Source organism: Trachypithecus francoisi, unplaced genomic scaffold (genome assembly GCF_009764315.1).
Source record: "Trachypithecus francoisi isolate TF-2019V2 unplaced genomic scaffold, Tfra_2.0 Lachesis_group5, whole genome shotgun sequence".
NCBI lineage: Eukaryota > Metazoa > Chordata > Mammalia > Primates > Cercopithecidae > Trachypithecus > Trachypithecus francoisi.
The window spans coordinates 68,473,060-68,490,062 of NW_022681470.1; the positions used below are offsets into that span (position 1 = coordinate 68,473,060).

General features: G+C 40.0%; 1 protein-coding gene across 1 annotated transcript; it reads left to right on the forward strand.

The window, feature by feature from the left end:
* Positions 1-15,206: 15,206 nt before the first annotated feature.
* Positions 15,207-15,754, forward strand: LOC117075735 (actin-related protein 2/3 complex subunit 3-like). The gene has a single exon (XM_033198350.1). The coding sequence runs from the start codon at positions 15,218-15,220 to the stop codon at positions 15,752-15,754; it is 537 nt and encodes a 178-aa protein (XP_033054241.1). The 5' UTR covers positions 15,207-15,217.
* The last annotated feature ends 1,249 nt before the right edge of the window (positions 15,755-17,003 follow it).

The following is a 17,003-nucleotide window of genomic DNA, read 5'->3' on the forward strand; positions in this document are numbered from 1 at the left end:
CAATCTCGGTGGTGGAAATTGCAGTGAGCCGAGATCCCGCCACTGCACTCCAGCCTGGGTGGTAGAGCGAGACTCTGTCTCAAAAAAAAAAAAAAAAAAAAAATTATTGTATAAAATTACCTCTGGCTATGTGTTTAAGGTATATATGAGATATAAACTAACTTTATTAATTAATTTATTTGTATTGAGGCAGGGTCTGTCTCTATCACCCAGGCTGGAGTGTAGTGATGCAATCCTAGTTCACTGCAGCCTTGAACTACTGTGCACAAGTGATCCTCCCACCTCAGCCTCCTGAGTAGCTGGAACTACAGGTGCATGCCACTGCGCCTGGCTAATTTTTAAATTTTTTTCTAGAGACATGGTCTCTCTATGTTGCACAGGCTGGTCTCAAACTCCTGGCCTCAAGGGATCCTCCTGCCTCAGCATCCTGAGTAGCTGGGATTACAGGCATGAGCCACTGCATCCAGCCTTGAATTTTGTTTTTAGAACCTGGGTCCTATCCTTAAGATATCTCATTCTGTATATATGAATATTCCAAAATCAAAAAATATTTAAGATTAGAAATACTTCTGGTCCCAGGCATTTTGGATAAAGAATACTCAACTTTTATCTTTGTTTGCCTGGAGGCCTTGGGTCACCTGATTTACGATAGGTCTGGCCATGCCAGATAGTCTAAAAATGTGATTTAGGATGGGGAAAAAATCAATTTTAGAAGGTCTTACAACCCAGTAGACAAATGTGCAGAAGATATGACCAGACAGCTCACAAAAGGAAGATATAAATGCCTTTTAAATTTATTTAAAGATACTCAAACTTACTCATGGTAACAAAAATGAAGATTTTAAATAAAAATGTCATTTTTCACCTATCTAATCAGTTAAAAGATTCAAAAGTTTGTTATCACATCATGTAATAACCTGGGGAACAAGGTTCAGGGAAGTGTAGGTACTTTCTGCTGATGGGGAAGAACATTGATTCAGCGTCAGTGGAGGGCAATATGACAATATCTATTAAAATTAGAAATACATATAATCCAGAGTCCTCAATTACACTTCTAGTAATTTATTCACACACCTTTAAATCCACATGTTTATACGTTATTTGTAGCAATATTGTATGTAAAAGATTGGAAACAACATAATTGTCCATCTGTAGTAGGCTGATTAAATTCTGGAATCTCTATACAATGGAATATATTGCAATCATAAAAAATTACTAAGTAATCCTTTGCTTACTGATTAAGAATGGCTTCAAGTTATAGCCACACAGGATGGTGTGTAAAATATGTTGCCATTTATGGAAGTAGTGGTGTTGAAGAAAGAACATATATACTTAGTAACCTATAAATGCATACAAGTATCTTTGGAAAGATATGCCAAAAAAAAAAAAAACTGTAAGATTTGTTGTTATCTTTGGGAAATATTATGGACTAAATGTGTTCTTCCAAAATTCATATGCTAAAATCCTAATCCCCCAACAATGTATTAGATGGTGGGGCCTTTGGGAGGTAATTAGGATTAGATGAGATCATGAGAGTAGATATCCCATGATGGGATTAGTGCTCTTATAACAAGAGGAAGAGGCCAGGTGCGGTGACTCACCCTTATAATTCCAGCACTTTGGCAGGCTGAGGTAGGCAGATCACTTGAGGTCAGGAGTTCGAGACCAGCCTGGCCAACATGGTAAAACCCTGTCTCTACTGAAAATATGAAAATTAACAGGGTGTGGTAGTGCATGCCTATAACCCCAGCTACTCTGGAGACTGAGACAGGAAAATTGATTGAACCCAGGGGACGGAAGTTGCAGTGAGCCGAGATTGTACCACTGCACTCCAGCTTGGGTGACAGAGCGAGACTCCGTTTCAAGAAAAAAAAAAAAAAAAAAGAGGAAGAAGAAGAGATACTAGAGCTTCCTCTCTCAACTCTGTGGGGATGCCATGATAAGAGGTAGTCTGGAGACCAGGAAGTGGGCCCTAACCAGACATTGAATCTGATGACAACTTAATCTTGGGGTTCCAAATCTCTAGAACTGTGAGAAATGTCTGTTTAAGCCACCCACCTGTGGCATTTTGTTTAACAACCGTAAGTGACTAAGGGAAAATTTAGATAGCTGGTTGATAGGTGGAAGGGAGATGTTTTGCTTTTTAAATTTTGGGCCATGAATGTAATCACTACTAAAAAATAAGTAAGGTCTGTGTGTCTTTTTTTATTGAAGCAATCATTAATATGTTTCATTTTGTTTTAAGGACAAAATATGAAACACCAAGAAAAAGAAAGAGAAGGAAGAAAAGGAGGAAACAGCCACATATGTCACCTTTCCAAAGTATCATGTGTTTCATGTTTAAGAAATTTATTTTGCAGTACTTTGGTAGTTGGTTTACTTTTTTTTTTTTTTCTTCTTTTTTTGAGGTAGAGTCTCACTCTGTCGCCCAGGCTAAAGTGCAGTGACACGATCACAGCTCACTGCAGCCTCAACCTCCCTGGGCTCAGGCAGTTCTCCCACCTCTGCCTCCCGAGTAGCTGGGACTACAGGCATGCGCCATCACATCTGGCTATTTTTTGTAGACATGGGGGTTTGCCATGTTGCTCAGGCTGGCCTCGAACTGGGCTCAAGAAATCCTCCTGCCTCAGCCTCCCAAAGTGCTGGGATTAGAGGCATGAGCCATCACACCCAGCCTGGTTTACTACAAATCACAGTGTATGACATGTTAAGGAAAAAATTATGTGTGTAATTTTTCTTGTTGGTTATATAAACTGCATTCATCTCTTAAATTTATCAAGAATAGTAGCAATCCCACATACTTCAAAGCATCAAAAATTGCCAATTGGATTTTATCTCTGTACTCTGAGATGACATTCAGTGAACAGGTATCTCCTTCAAAGTTTATTTTTGAAAATGTGTATTAACGTAGCATAGTTTCATATAATGTTCTTGTACTCACATGATATAATTAAAATACAGAATTACAATGTCGTTAGAAAAAAAATTTTATTGAAAATTTAAAATGGGCCAGGCATAGTGGCCTATAATCCCACTACTTTGAGAGGCCAAGCCAGGAGCATTGCTTGAGGCAAGGAGTTCAGATCAGCCTGGACAGTATAGTGAGACCCCATCTCTATAAAAAAATTTTTAATTAGCCAGTTGTGATGGTATGCATCTGTGGTTCCAGCTACTCAGGAGACTGGAGTGACAGGATAGTTTGGGCCCAGGAGTTTGAAGTTACAGTGAACTGTGATCACATCACTGCATTCGGAGTGAGACCCTGTCTCAACAACAACAAAATTTTTTTGAGATGGAGTCTTGCTCTATTGTGTAGGTTGGAGTGCAGTGGCATGATCTCTGCTCACTGCAACCTCTGCCTCCCAGGTTCAAGTGGTTCTCCTGTCTCAGACTCCCGAGTAGCTGGGACCACAGGTGCATGCCACCATGCCTGGCTAATTTTTGCATTTTTAGTAGAGATGGGGTCTCAAACTGCTGACCTCAGGTGATCCACCTGCCTTGGCATCCCAAAATGCTGGGATTACAGGCGTGAGCCACTACAACCTGCGGAAAAAAAAAAAAAAAAATTAAGTAAAAATGTCCTGTGACTCTCAAATATGATCAAAATGACAAAGTTGGTTTTCATCTTGTACGGAATAGTTAGGATACTATCTGCTTTAACAAATCAGGTGCTTTACAAATACATTTAGAAATTGCTTTAACTTGACTGGATGCGCTGGCTCACACCTGTAATCCCAGCATGGTGGCAGACACCTGTAATCCCAGCTACTCGGGAGGCTGAGGCAGGAGAATGGCTTGAACCCGGAGGTGGAGGTTGCAGTGAGCCGAGATCGCGCCATTGCACTCTAGCCTGGGCACCAACAGCAAAACTCCATCTCAAAAAAGAAAAAAAAAAATTAACTTGCTTAATATGGTATCTGAACTTGAACACTTTATGCTTGTATTTGTGACTATGTTTCTTATTTTATATTTATTCACTCTTTTTTTCTATGGGCTCCAAGAAGGCAGAAACTAATGGAAAATAAATGCTTCTGTAAGAGTACAATTCCATGGGTGCCCAGAGCAATTATTAATCTGTTTCAGATTGGTAGACATGTAGTCCTCCCCAAAGGAGATGATGGTATTTGAATCAAATCTTAAAGGATGAGTATATTTTACTAGGCAGAAGAAAGGGTAAAGAGCATTCCAGGCTGAGGGAAAAGCATTAGCAAAGGCAAATAGGAAAAAAAGTTCATTTTGGATTAGGATATTTGCAGTTGAAACTGGATCATAAAGTGACAAGTGGCAGGTAGTAAGAAATGAAACCAAAGAAGTAGTTTGGGACTAGTTTGGATTTTACTCTGTAGGCATTGGGAACATTTGAACATCTTAAAACAGAAATGACATTTTCTAACCTTTGTTCTAGGAATATAATTCAATATCAGAATGATTTGGAAGGAAAAAACCTACAGGAAGCTATTGTAGCCTAGTGAGGAAGATAAATATTAATACAGCCAATTTGTAGATCAGACTAAAGACAGTGATTAAGGGGTTGAAAAGAATAGATAGAAGAGATACTGCAAAGGTAAAATCTGTATGACCTAGTAACTGGATATAGAGTCTGGAAGACATAGTTTTATAGAAATTCATTGTTTTAATGGGATAAATCTTATTAAGGGATCATCCTAAATGGTTTTTTAATACTGTGCACAAAGTTCCCAAATGTAAAGCAGTACAAATTTTGGAAATTAAAAGTTTTACAAAATGGATGATTCCTTTAAAATAAGTATAATAAAGATTGGTGGACTTCAGGACGACTTGGCAGGCTACAAGTTTTCATACTCAGTAGAGGACTCGGTCATAGGTACCCAATCGTGTTATAGTATCATCCCACCTTGGTGTGATTGGTGTCCTTATTTTCCACATAATCAACTAGTCAAATTGTAGAAGAGGAATAATCTGGTTAATAATTAAACCTTATCAAATTCTAAAATCAATGTTTGACAGATAAAGGGTTTAAATATACTTAACTTTATAAATACCATCAGATATTTTTCCTAGGAAAAAGGTAATATGGTTGTTGCTGATGGTATTTATAAAGTTAAGTATAGTTAACCTGTCAACAACACGGTTGGAACTTCAAAAGTCCACTTACATGTAAATTTATTTCAACCAAATGTGGATTGACAATACAGTATTTGTGGGATGCAAAACCTGCATATACTGAGGGCGAACTTTTTGTTGGCTGGTTCCACAAGGCTGACCGTGAGACTTGAGTATGCATGAATTTTGGTATATGCAGAGGTCCTAGAACCAAACTTCCATGTAGACTGAGGGACAACCGTATCTGAAAATAAACATTGCATTGTGTTTTTACAGTTCTTCTATACTCTATAAAAACGTTTCATTTGTGTTTAGTACATACTTGAACTAAAATTTCTAAGTAATTCCTACATTGCAGGTGTTTGTTTTGTAGTAAATTGGAGGTAAATAGAGTCATTTGCTTGGAAAATTTTCCTGGAGGCCACAAATCCAGTGTCTAATACAAGCAATGTCTAATGCAAGCATTCTGTCATAAACTATTTCATTGGATGGGGCACTCTACTGTATAATTGATAGGCTGGGATTTGCCACCCAACTGACCAACTATTACAAGGATTTGGATAATTATAAATTACTTTTCTTCCTTTAAAATCTCCAGCACAGGCTGGGCACAGTGGCACATGCCTGTAATCCCAGTACTTTGGGAGGCCGAGGCAGGAGTTCACTTGAGGTCAGGAGTTCAAGACCAGCCTGGCCAACACGGTGAAACCCTGTCTCTACTAAAAATACAAAAATTACCAAGTATGGTGGTGCCTGCTTGTAATCCCAGCTACTCAGGAGGCTGAGGCACAAGAATTGGTTGAACCTGGGAGGTAGAGGTTGCAGTGAGTCTAGATGGTACCACTGCACTCCAGCCTGGGCAACAGAGTGACTCCATCTCGGAAAAAAAAAAAAAAATCCAGCACATAGCAATTGTACATAATGTCAGGGCTGAATCAGTGGATGTCATCTCAAAATAATAATAATAATAATAAAGCTTTTAATTTCTCAGTGCTTAGTATTGACCTGTTTCTTCTCCAGAGTTCTTCATATTAGTAGATTTGCAACTTAAGCCTGATCTGGGGATCATTCTTGATTATTCTCTCTCACCATTCCCCTGCCATTACTACCACACATGCATTTTTAGTGACAGTTATTATAGGTTTGGTCTCTTGAAAGCTCTTTTTTCTTTCTTAGCTTACAAAGACTAAAAAGTGAATCTTCAAATTCCCAGCCTCCCTTACAGCTAGTGATAGCCATGTAGCAGAATTTCTGGCCCCAGTGATATAAGATAAAATTCTTGTAATCTTAGAAATATGATTCTTTTTTTTGAGATGGAGTCTTGTTCTGTCACCCAGTCTGGAATGCAGTGGCACCATCTCGGCTCACTGTAACCTCTGTCGCCCGAGTTCAAGCGATTCTCCTGCCTCAGCCTCCCGAGTAGCTGGGATTACAGGCACTTGCCACCATGCCCAGCTAGTTTTTGTATTTTTAGTAGAGATGGGGTTTCACCATCTTGGCCAGGCTGGTCTCGAACTCCTGACCTCCTGATCTACCTGTCCTCTGCCTCCCAGAGTGCAGGAATTACAGGCTTGAGCCACTGCATAGAAACATAATTCTAAGAGGAGAGTTAAATAGGTTCAAATTAGAATAAAATAGATTGGGGGCAGGTGCCCAAGTTTAATTTAACTCAGTGAGGGAACCAGTAGGATGAAAAAGTTAGTTGAAATGGTAATATTAAAAACTTGGTTATTGTTTTTTATAATGAATGGGGGGGAAAGGAATGCTGAGATAAGATTGCTAAATTAGATACAAAACTGGTTAGGTTCTATAGGGCAATGAAAGTATAATCTTTAAAGATGCTCTTTCTACTGGTCAGAAAAGAGAATTGTCACACTTCATCCATTTTATTTAAGTTAGCCTCTAGCTATAAAATTGTTTGTTTATGTAGATATGTTAGCTCCAAGCCATAGTGAATACAGTGTCCAACAAAATTACTTTCCCTGGAGAATTAGATGACTGTTAGGCAGCCTTTTTAAACAGTGCTCTAGCATGACATTAAAAGGTCATGCAGCCATCGCTTAACCTTATTTCCAAGTTTTGAATATTCTCCTTAATAGTTGCAATAATGAATACTCTGAATTTTACTCAGAATTAAAGCTTTTTCCCTTCCTAACATTAGTCTGGGTACCTGAAATGGCAGAGAGCTCTTCTTTCCTGTTGCACTAGACCAGAATAAAGGGGTACAAAAACAAAACCTCCCTTCACTTTCTGCCAAGCTGTGGTTGGGGTCTAGCAATCTAGGCAGCAGAGTTAACAGAATTAACAGTAGGTTGGCATCAGATGCTAATGGAAAATGTTAACTATGCTGAAGAACAAATATGCTTATATACTAAATACCAGACTGTAATGTTGTGGTGATTTCTGGGAAAAAGGAAAACTATAATAAAGTAAGAATAAATAAAATGAAAAAATTTTTAAGGGAAAAAAGGATAAAGATACAATATGAATTAACCTTTAATAAGTGCAAAGTATTGTGTCCCATTATAAACTGTTGTACCTCCCTAAAATATGTGGCCAGCTGTATAATCTAAGATAACTCTAAATATTACTTGGTAATTGGAATTGGATTTTATTTTTGTGGATTGAAAACTCACTAATGAGCCTCACCCTCACCAAATTTCCTCAAAACTAAGTCCTTGATTGATTTGAAATAATTTAAGGTTAAAAGTTGCTAAACATTCCAGCCTTCAAAATAAGTATTCAAAATTTACAAATCCAAGAAATTTACTGTCAGTTATTTTCATTTCCATTAATTTCTATTCAGTCTTTATAAATGCTTGTTTGTGTTTTTTCCACATAGAATAACCTCTTATTTGAAATGTAGATTTTTGTAGTTGAAGTTTATTTTTCTCCCATTTTTTAGGCCACAGGAAATGGAGTCTGAAATAAAGCTACTGTATCTAAAACATTTATTTAATGGTAAAACTTGATGATTAATAGTATTATTAGCATTTTAAAGACTATATGTTTAGAGTTTGAAGTAAAGCTCCAGTGTTAATTTAACTTACTTTTCAAGGCTTAACATGTTCTCATCTAAAAAACAATGATGTGCAAAATTTCTTTTTTCTACTGTAAGTATTGGGAAAAATAAAAGTATTATGTATAATAAAATAAGTAGTGAATCTATTCTAATCTGTTCTACTTATTGTCTGCAGAGGGACTGAAACCGGGCTGACCCTTTTGATTTCCAAACTCAGCCTTTTGGTGTAAGGCGGCCAAAGAAGGATGCAGAGCCCAGCACTGTGAAGCCTACAAAAACACTGATGCGCTGGCCTGGGGATTTGAATTTGAACGTCTTTCATACCAAGTTCAGACTCATGAAACCAATCTTCAGATGCTCTGTAAACCACATAATAAAGAGTTTGGAAATTATATTTTGTCTTTGAAAGCCCACATGCAAAACTTGAGAGCCTTAAGTCTAAGCCAGCTGTGGCAATTCTAGGGTACTTATTTTATATTTAGATATGTTACAGGGAAGGAGGAGAGTAAGTCTGCTTTCTTGAATATTATGCCTAATTATTACGTATAAAATACTTACCAAAGTTTTATGCAAGGCAGAAAACTTACAGATGCCATGAAAAAGGTAAAGTCTTTTCCATGTCCTTTTTTTTTTTTTTTTTTTTTTTTTTTTTTGAGACAGTTTCGCTCCTTGTTGCCCAGGCTGGAGTGCAAAGGGGCAATGTCGCCTCACTGCAACCTCCACCTCCCAGGTTCAAGCACTTCTCCTGTCTCAGCCTCCTGAGTATCTGGGACTACAGGCCCGCGCCAGCATGCCCAGCTAATTTTGTATTTTTAGTAGCGACAGGGTTTCACTATTTTGACCAGGCTAGTCTCGAACTCCTCACCTCAGGTTTTCTGCTCCCTGCGGCCTCCCAAAGTGCTGGCAGTACAGGCGTGAACTACCTTGCTTGGACTCTATGTACTTCTTTTTTGTTGTTGTTGTTTTTGAGACGGAGTTTCGCTCTTGTCACCCAGGCTGGAGTGCAGTGGTGCCATCTCAGCTCACTGCAACCTCTGCCTCCTGGGTTCAAGCGATTCTCATGCCTCAGCCTCCCAAGTAGCTGGGATTACAGGCGTGCACCACCACACCCAGCTAATTTTTGTATTTTTAGTAAAGACAGGGTTTCACCATGTTGGCCAGGCTGGTCTCAAACTCCTAACCTCAGGTGATCCACCTGCCTCAGCCTCCCAAAGTGCTGGGATTACAGGTGTGAGCCACCACACCCAGCCCATGTACTTCTTACTTAGTTTTTCTTCCCACATTTTATGTTTGCATTTGCAATTACATCTTCCTCTTTCAACAAATATTACAGATTTTCATAATCACAAGTATTTGTTTTTAGAGCATGATGTAATCTTCTTTTACATTAGGTATACTGATTATGAGTTTCCAATAAAAAGTTTTCAGGTCTAAAAATGATCACATCATGCAATATACCCAGGAATCAAGCCTGCACATCTACCCCCTAAGTCTAAAATGAAAGTGGAAAAAAATAAAAATTATGTAAGAAAAAAATTATCACAGTGTTTTATAAAATAAGAAAGCAGATCAAGTGCAGTGACTGATGCTTGTAATCCCCGCACTTTAGGAGGCCAAGGCAGGCAGATTGCTTGAGCGGAGTTTGAGACCAGCCTGGCCAAAATGGTGAAACCCTGTCTCCACACACACACAAATTTAGCCAGTCATTGTGGCACATGCCTGTAGTCCCAGCTACTCGGGAGGCTGAGGTGGGAGGATTACTTGAGCTCGGGAGGCAGAGGCTGCAGTGAGGCAAGATCATACCACTGCACTCCAGCCTGGGCACCAGAGCAAGACTCTGTCTACAAAAAACAACAAACAAAAACAGAAAGCAGTTTGCCAGGTCAGCCTTTTATGTTGCCTTTGACAGTTTTACAGATCCTTGGGATTTTTGCTCACTTAGGTTTATGAGTGAATGTGTATCCCATCTAACCGTGTACTTGATATTTGCTTGTAAAACAAACTACTGTTAGAAGTAAATGATGAAAAGAGAGGGCTAGTTTGATTTTTTTAATATTCATTCGTTCATTCATTTATTCAGGGTCTTGCTCTGTCACCCAGGCTGGAGTGTGAGAGTAGGATCATGGCTCACTGCAACCTAGACCTCTTGGACTCAAATGATCCTCCCACTTCAGCCTCCCAAGTAGCTGGAACCACAGGTGCACACCACCATGGTTGGCTAATTTTTAAATTTTTTTGTAGAGACATGGTCTTTCTGTGTTGCCCAGGCTGGTCTTGTACTCCTGGGCTCAAGGAATGGCCCCACCTTGGCCTCCCAAAAGGAAGATTACAAGTGTGAGCCACCGTGTCTAGTTGATTTTTTTTAATTGGAAATTTTGGTACTGTTATGTTGTTGAGGCAGACAACTTTAAAATAATCTGGAGTATCATTCTGTGACAATGTTAGAGTTTAGTATGTTGTTCATAGGCCAGGCTCAGTAGCTCACGCCTGTAATCTCAGCACGTTGGGACACCAAAGCAGAAGGATTGCTTGAGCCCTCAGGAGTTTGAGACAAGCTTGGGCAACAGAGAGACCCCCATCTCTACAAAAAAAAAAAAAAAAAAAAATAGAAAAATTAGCCAGACATGATGATGCCAACCTGTAGTCCTGGCTACTTGGGAAGCTGAGGTAGGAGGATCGCTTGAGCCCAGGAGTTTGAGGCTGCAGTGAACTATGATTACACCACTGTACTCCAGCCAGGGTGACAGAGCAAGACCCTGTCTCTAAACATATTTTTAAAAATAAAACAATATGTTGTTCATATTATCCTAATGTAGTGTTTTACTGAATGGAATTCTTAAAGGATTCTTTTCCCCAAGGATATTAACTCAGGGTAAATTATAACAGGATTGTACATAAATTAAGCATCTTTATCTTTGATTACAGAGATATTTAGCATATGACTATAATTTCCCCCTCATATTTTCTTGGGCTTCTAGTATTTATGTATCAAGAAAGTTATTTCCTTATGTTTGAAATGGTGACATTTCTGAAATGCACCAGCAGAGGATACAGGGTTTTTATGTTTGTTTTTCATTTTCTTATTTACTGAAGAAATAAAGGCATTTTAGGTTATAAATGGACTGTTTTCTTTTTTCGAACTCCTGGCCTCAAGTGATCCACCCGCCTCTGCCTCCCAAAGTGCTGGGATTACAGGCGTGAGCCACTGTGCCCAGCCAGGACACAATATTCTTGTATAAAGAAACGAAACTCTGGACAGTTCCGTTGTCGTGGGCTTTCTTATTTTCCTGCTTTGGCAATTACTAACCAGAAAAGTAGAAACCAACACAGAAAGAGGAGAAAGAGTATTTGGAGTGTCAGTATGAGTGTAAAATGTTATTGGGATTATGGAAATACATAGATGGAGAGTTACGTATACTCCCAACCCCTCTGTATTCCAGGATGTTCACATATATGTCATGAACTAGGAAATTGGCTGCTGTGGTCTAAATGTACCCCCCAAAATTCATATGTTGAAACATAATTGCCAATATGCTAGAATTAAGAGGTGGGGTCTTTAGGAAGTAATTAAGTCATGAGGGCAGAGCTCTTATGAATGGGGTTAATGACCTTATATAAGGTGCAAGGAAGCTGCTTGTTCCTTTTCACCCTTTCTACCATATGAGTATGCACCAAGAAAGCACCATTTTGGAAGCAGAGAGTGACACTGAACATGCTGGTGCTGATTTTGTACTTTCCAATCTCCAGAACTGTGAGAAATAAATTTCTGTTGTTTATAAATTACCCACTCTAAGTTATTTTGTTATGGCAGCAGGAATGGACTGAGACACTGGCATATTCCGTAATTTGTAGATTTTATATTTTTATTGCATACAAATTAATTGTGCTATAAATATAAATACATTATAGAAGTGACCATTTTAAAAAGACATCCCATAAATTAGATTTTTAAATGCTTTATGTGGAATTTTACAAAAAGTATAGTGAAGCACTCTTTTACTATACCTCTCAAATATGTCACTGATAAGAGTTTGTTGATATCATCATCTCTTATTTTTTTTTATTTATTTTGAGACAGTCTTGCTTTGTTGCTCAGGCTGGAGTGCAGTGGTGTGATCTCAGCTCACTGCAACATCGCCTCCTGGGTTCAAGCGATTCTTCTGCCTCAGCCACCTGGTTAGCTGAGACTACAGGCACGCAACACTATGCCCAGCTAATTTTTTTGTATTTTTAGTAAAGATGGGGTTTTGCCATGTTGGCCAGGCTGGTCTTGAACTCCTGGCCTCAAACCCGCCTCCTGGTTTGAAGCAATTCTCCTCCCTCAGCCTCCCAAGTAGCTGGGAGGCCACCACACCCAGCTAATTTTTGTATTTTTAGTAGAGACAGGGTTTCGCCATGTTGGCCAGGCTGGTCTCGAACTCCTGGCCTCAAGTGATCTGCCTGCCTTGGCCCCACAGAGAGCTGGGATTACAGCTGTGAACCACTGCGCCCAGCCAGTGCTTCTCAAAATTCAATGTAAATATTAATCATCTAGTGCAGGGGTCCCTAAGCCCTGGGGCACAGATTGGTACTGGTCTGTGGCCTGTTAGGGACCTGGCTGCACAGCAGGAGGCGACCAGTGGGCAAGTGAGTAAAGCTTCATCTACTTTTACAGCCACTCCCCATCACTCTCATTACCATCTGAGCTCCGCCTCTTGTCACATCAGCAGCAGCATTAGATTCTCATAGAAGTGTGAATCCTATTGTGAACTGTGCATGTGAGGGATCTAGGTTACATGCTCCTTATGAGAATCTAATGCCTGATGGTCTGTCACTGACTCCCATCACCCCCCAGATGGGACTGCCTAGTTGCAGGAAAACAATCTCAGGGCTCCCACTGATTCTACATTATGGTGAGTTGTACAATTAATTATTTCATTATATATTACAATGTAATAATAATAGAAGTAAAGTGCACTGGCCAGGCATGGTGGCTCACACCTGTAATCCTAGTACTTTGGGAGACTGAGGCAGGGGTGGTGGATCATTTGAGGCCAGGAGTTTGAGACCAGCCTTGGCCAACATGATGAAACCCCATCTCTACTAAAAAATAGGAAAATTAGCCAGGTGTGGTGGCACACACCTATAGTCCCAGCTACTCTGGAGGCTGAGGCATGAGAATCTCTCTAACCCAGGAAGCAGTGGTTACAGTGAGCCAAGATTGCACAACTGCAACAGAGCGAGACAGTCTCAAAAAAAAAAAAAAGTGTGCAATAAATACAATGCACTTGAATCATCCCCAAACCATCACTATCCCCTGCCAGTCCATGGAAAAATTATCCTCCATGAAACCAATCCCTGGTGCCAAAATGGTTACAAACCGCTGATCTATGGGATCTTATTAAATGCAGATTCTTATTTAATAGATCTCAAAATGACGCTCAAGATTCTGCATTTCTAGCAACTGCCAGATAATGTTCATGGTGGTCTGACAACTACCCTTTGAGTAGCAAGAATCTAGACTACAGCAGTGATTCCAAAGTTATTAAAGCATTTGGGAAACAGAATAAACAGAGATTTTAGTTCCCCCACACCAACCCATTAAAACCAGAATCTCAGTTTCTGAGGCCCTGGAAATCTGTATTTTTTAATGCTTTTCAACTGGTTCTAATGATCAAACAGTATTTTCAGACTTTAGGTCCTGACCTATTTAGTTTTTAATGAAACCAATGATTTAGACTGTGACCAGAAATTTTAAAAGATAAGCAATAGAGTAGAAAATATCAGTGTGCACTTCACATAAGAATAAGTATTATTTCATGATATCAGGCTGGGCGCCGTGGCTCACATCTGTAATCCCAGCACTTTGGGAGGCCGAGGTGAGTGGATCACTCAAGGTCAGGAGTTCGAAAACAGCCTGACCAACATGGTGAAACTCCGTCTCTACTTAAAGTACAAAATTAGCTGGGCGTGGTGGTACACACCTGTAATACCAGCTATTTGGGAGGCTGAGGCAGGAGAATTGCTTGAACCCAGGAGGCAGAGGTTGCAGTGAGCTGGAATTGTGTCATTGCACTCCAGCCTGTGCAACAAGAGTGAAACTCTGTCTCAAAAAAAGTATTATTTCATGAAATTTTTGCCTCGGTTATATATCCATGTAATATGCATATGCATATGTACGTATATGCTAGGTCACAATGTAAAATGCATTTCTATGGATCACAAAAAAAGTTTGGAAAATTCCAACTATTTGGTGTTATTATATTAATAGTTCTCATTCCATCTCCCCTCTGACTATTTTTATTTTTTATTTTTTTTGAGGAGTCTTGCTCTGTCGCCCAGGCTGGAGTGCAGTGGCGCCATCTCGGCTCACTGCAAGCTCCGCCTCCCAGGTTCACGCCATTCTCCTGGCTCAGCCTCCGGAGTAGCTGGGACTACAGGCACCCGCCACCACGCCCATCTAATTTTTTGTATTTTTTTAGTAGAGACGGAGTTTCACCGTGTCCAGGATGGTCTCGATCTCCTGACCTCGTGATCCGCCCGTCTTGGCCTCCCAAAGTGCTGGGATTACAGGCTTGAGCCACCGCGCCCGGCCTCTGACAATTTATTAAGGAGCCCAAAGAGCTGCTGTTTATGTGAATAGTGTCTATCAACATTTACTGTATTATGAGCTATGATGGCACCACTGCACTACAGTCTGGGTGACAGAGTAAGACTCTGTCTCAAAAAAAAGGCCGGGCGCGGTGGCTCAAGCCTGTAATCCCAGCACTTTGGGAGGCCGAGACGGGTGGATCACGAGGTCAGGAGATCGAGACCATCCTGGCTAACACGGTGAAACCCCGTCTCTACTAAAAATACAAAAACTAGCTGGGCGAGGTGGCGGGCGCCTGTAGTCCCAGCTACTCGGGAGGCTGAGGCAGGAGAATGGCGTAAACCCGGGAGGCGGAGCTTGCAGTGAGCTGAGATCTGGCCACTGCACTCCAGTCCGGGCGACAGAGCGAGACTCCGCCTCAAAAAAAAAAAAAAAAAAAAAAATTTAATTTCTGTATTAGGAATTACAATTGAAATTAAGAAATATAATTCATTACTAATTTGTTTAAAATAACAATTAGAGGAAACCCGGGTACTGCCAAGATGCCGGCTTACCACTCTTCTCTCATGGATCCTGACACAAAACTCATTGGAAACATGGCACTCTTACCTATCAGAAGTCAATTCAAAGGACCTGCCCCCAGAGAGACAAAAGATACAGATATTTTGGATGAAGCCATCTGTTATTTCAAGGCCAATGTCTTCTTCAAAAACGATGAAAGTAAGAATGAAGCTGATAAGACCTTGATATATACACCTCTCTACATTTCTGAGTGTCTGAAGAAACTCCAGAAGTGTAATTCCAGAAGCCAAGGTGAGAAAGAAATGTATACACTGGGAATCGCTAATTTTCCTATTCCTGGAGAGCCTCGTTTTCTATTTAATGCAATTTATGCCAAACCTGCAAACAAACAGGAAGATGAATTAATGAGAGCCTATTTACATCAGCTAAGGCAAGAGACTGGACAGAGACTTTGTGAGCAAGTTTTTGACCCTCAGAATGATAAACCCAGCAAGTGGTGGACTTGCTTTGTGACAAGACAGTTCATGAACAAGAGTCTTTCAGGACCTGAACAGTGAAGGGAGCCCAGGCAGCTACCATCTCCAGATCCCTGAGCAGCATTTTCCAGCAAGATATACACGATCTTTTGCCTTTGTTTCATAAAGTTTTATACAGAAGAGAGAAGAGCATGTCGTTACTTGAGTAACTCTTGATCAAGAATTTGGGTGGGAGAAAAGAAAGTGGGCTATCAAGGGTGATTGAAATGTTCTGCAGTATTAAGCTGGCACTTAAGAATAAATAATAATAAATAAATTTCTAAAATTCAAAAAAATAACAATTAGAAACTCATTATATATTAGTATAAATAATATATGTTTATGAAATAATAATTAGGCCAGGTGTGGTGGCTCACACCTGTAATCTCAACACTGTGGGAGACCAAGGTGTGCAGATTGCTTTAGTTTTGAGACCAGCCTAGGCAACATGATGAAACCTCACCTGTACTAAAAATACAAAAAAAATAGCCAGGTGTGGTATCATATGCCTATAGTCCCAGCTACCTGGGAGGCTAAGGTAGGAGGATCACCTGAGCCTAGGAGATCGAGGCTGCAGTGAGTCATGATCGAACCACTGCACTCCAGCCTGGGCCATGGAGTGAGACCCTGTCTCAAAAACAGCAACAACAACAACAAAACAAACAGCATTGTTTTACATTTTGCAAATCTAATGTCTGGAGTGGTACAAACACCCTAAAGTGTTACCAGTGAGTTTTGGGAGTGCAGGAAAATCTGTGCCTTGCTTCTAGCTAAAAGAATATGGCAAAAGGGAAAATAGAGTGACCCATAATCATATTATGTTATATATGACTCTATCATAGCTGACTGGAGGGAGTTTTCCCTGCTGGCTTTAAAGAAATATGTGACTATGTTGTGAGAGGACCATGTGGCAAGGACCTGTGGATGACCTCTAGTTGCTTAGAGCAGTCCTTAGCCAACAGCTAGCCATTAAATAAGGCCTTCAGTGCTACAAGACACTAAATTCTGCCTACAACCAGTGAGCTTGGATAAGGATTTGAGCCTTAGATGAGATTGCAGCCCTGGCCAACTCCTTGATTTTAGCTTTGTGAGACCCTGAGCAAAAACCCTGAGGAGCTCATCTGAACCTAGACTCCTAACCCAGGAAAACTGATATAATAAGTGAGCGTTGCCTTAAGCTGCTAAAGTGATAATTTTTTACACAGTAATAGAAAACTGATATATATGGCTTCTTACATTGGCTTCTGCATTCAACTATTGTAACATTATTTTAATTGAAGTACATAAAGAA

Coding starts and splice junctions, on each gene's coding strand:
- LOC117075735 (XM_033198350.1), top strand. CDS start 15,218: ATGCCGGCTTACCACTCTTCTCTCATGGATCCTGACACAAAACTCATT.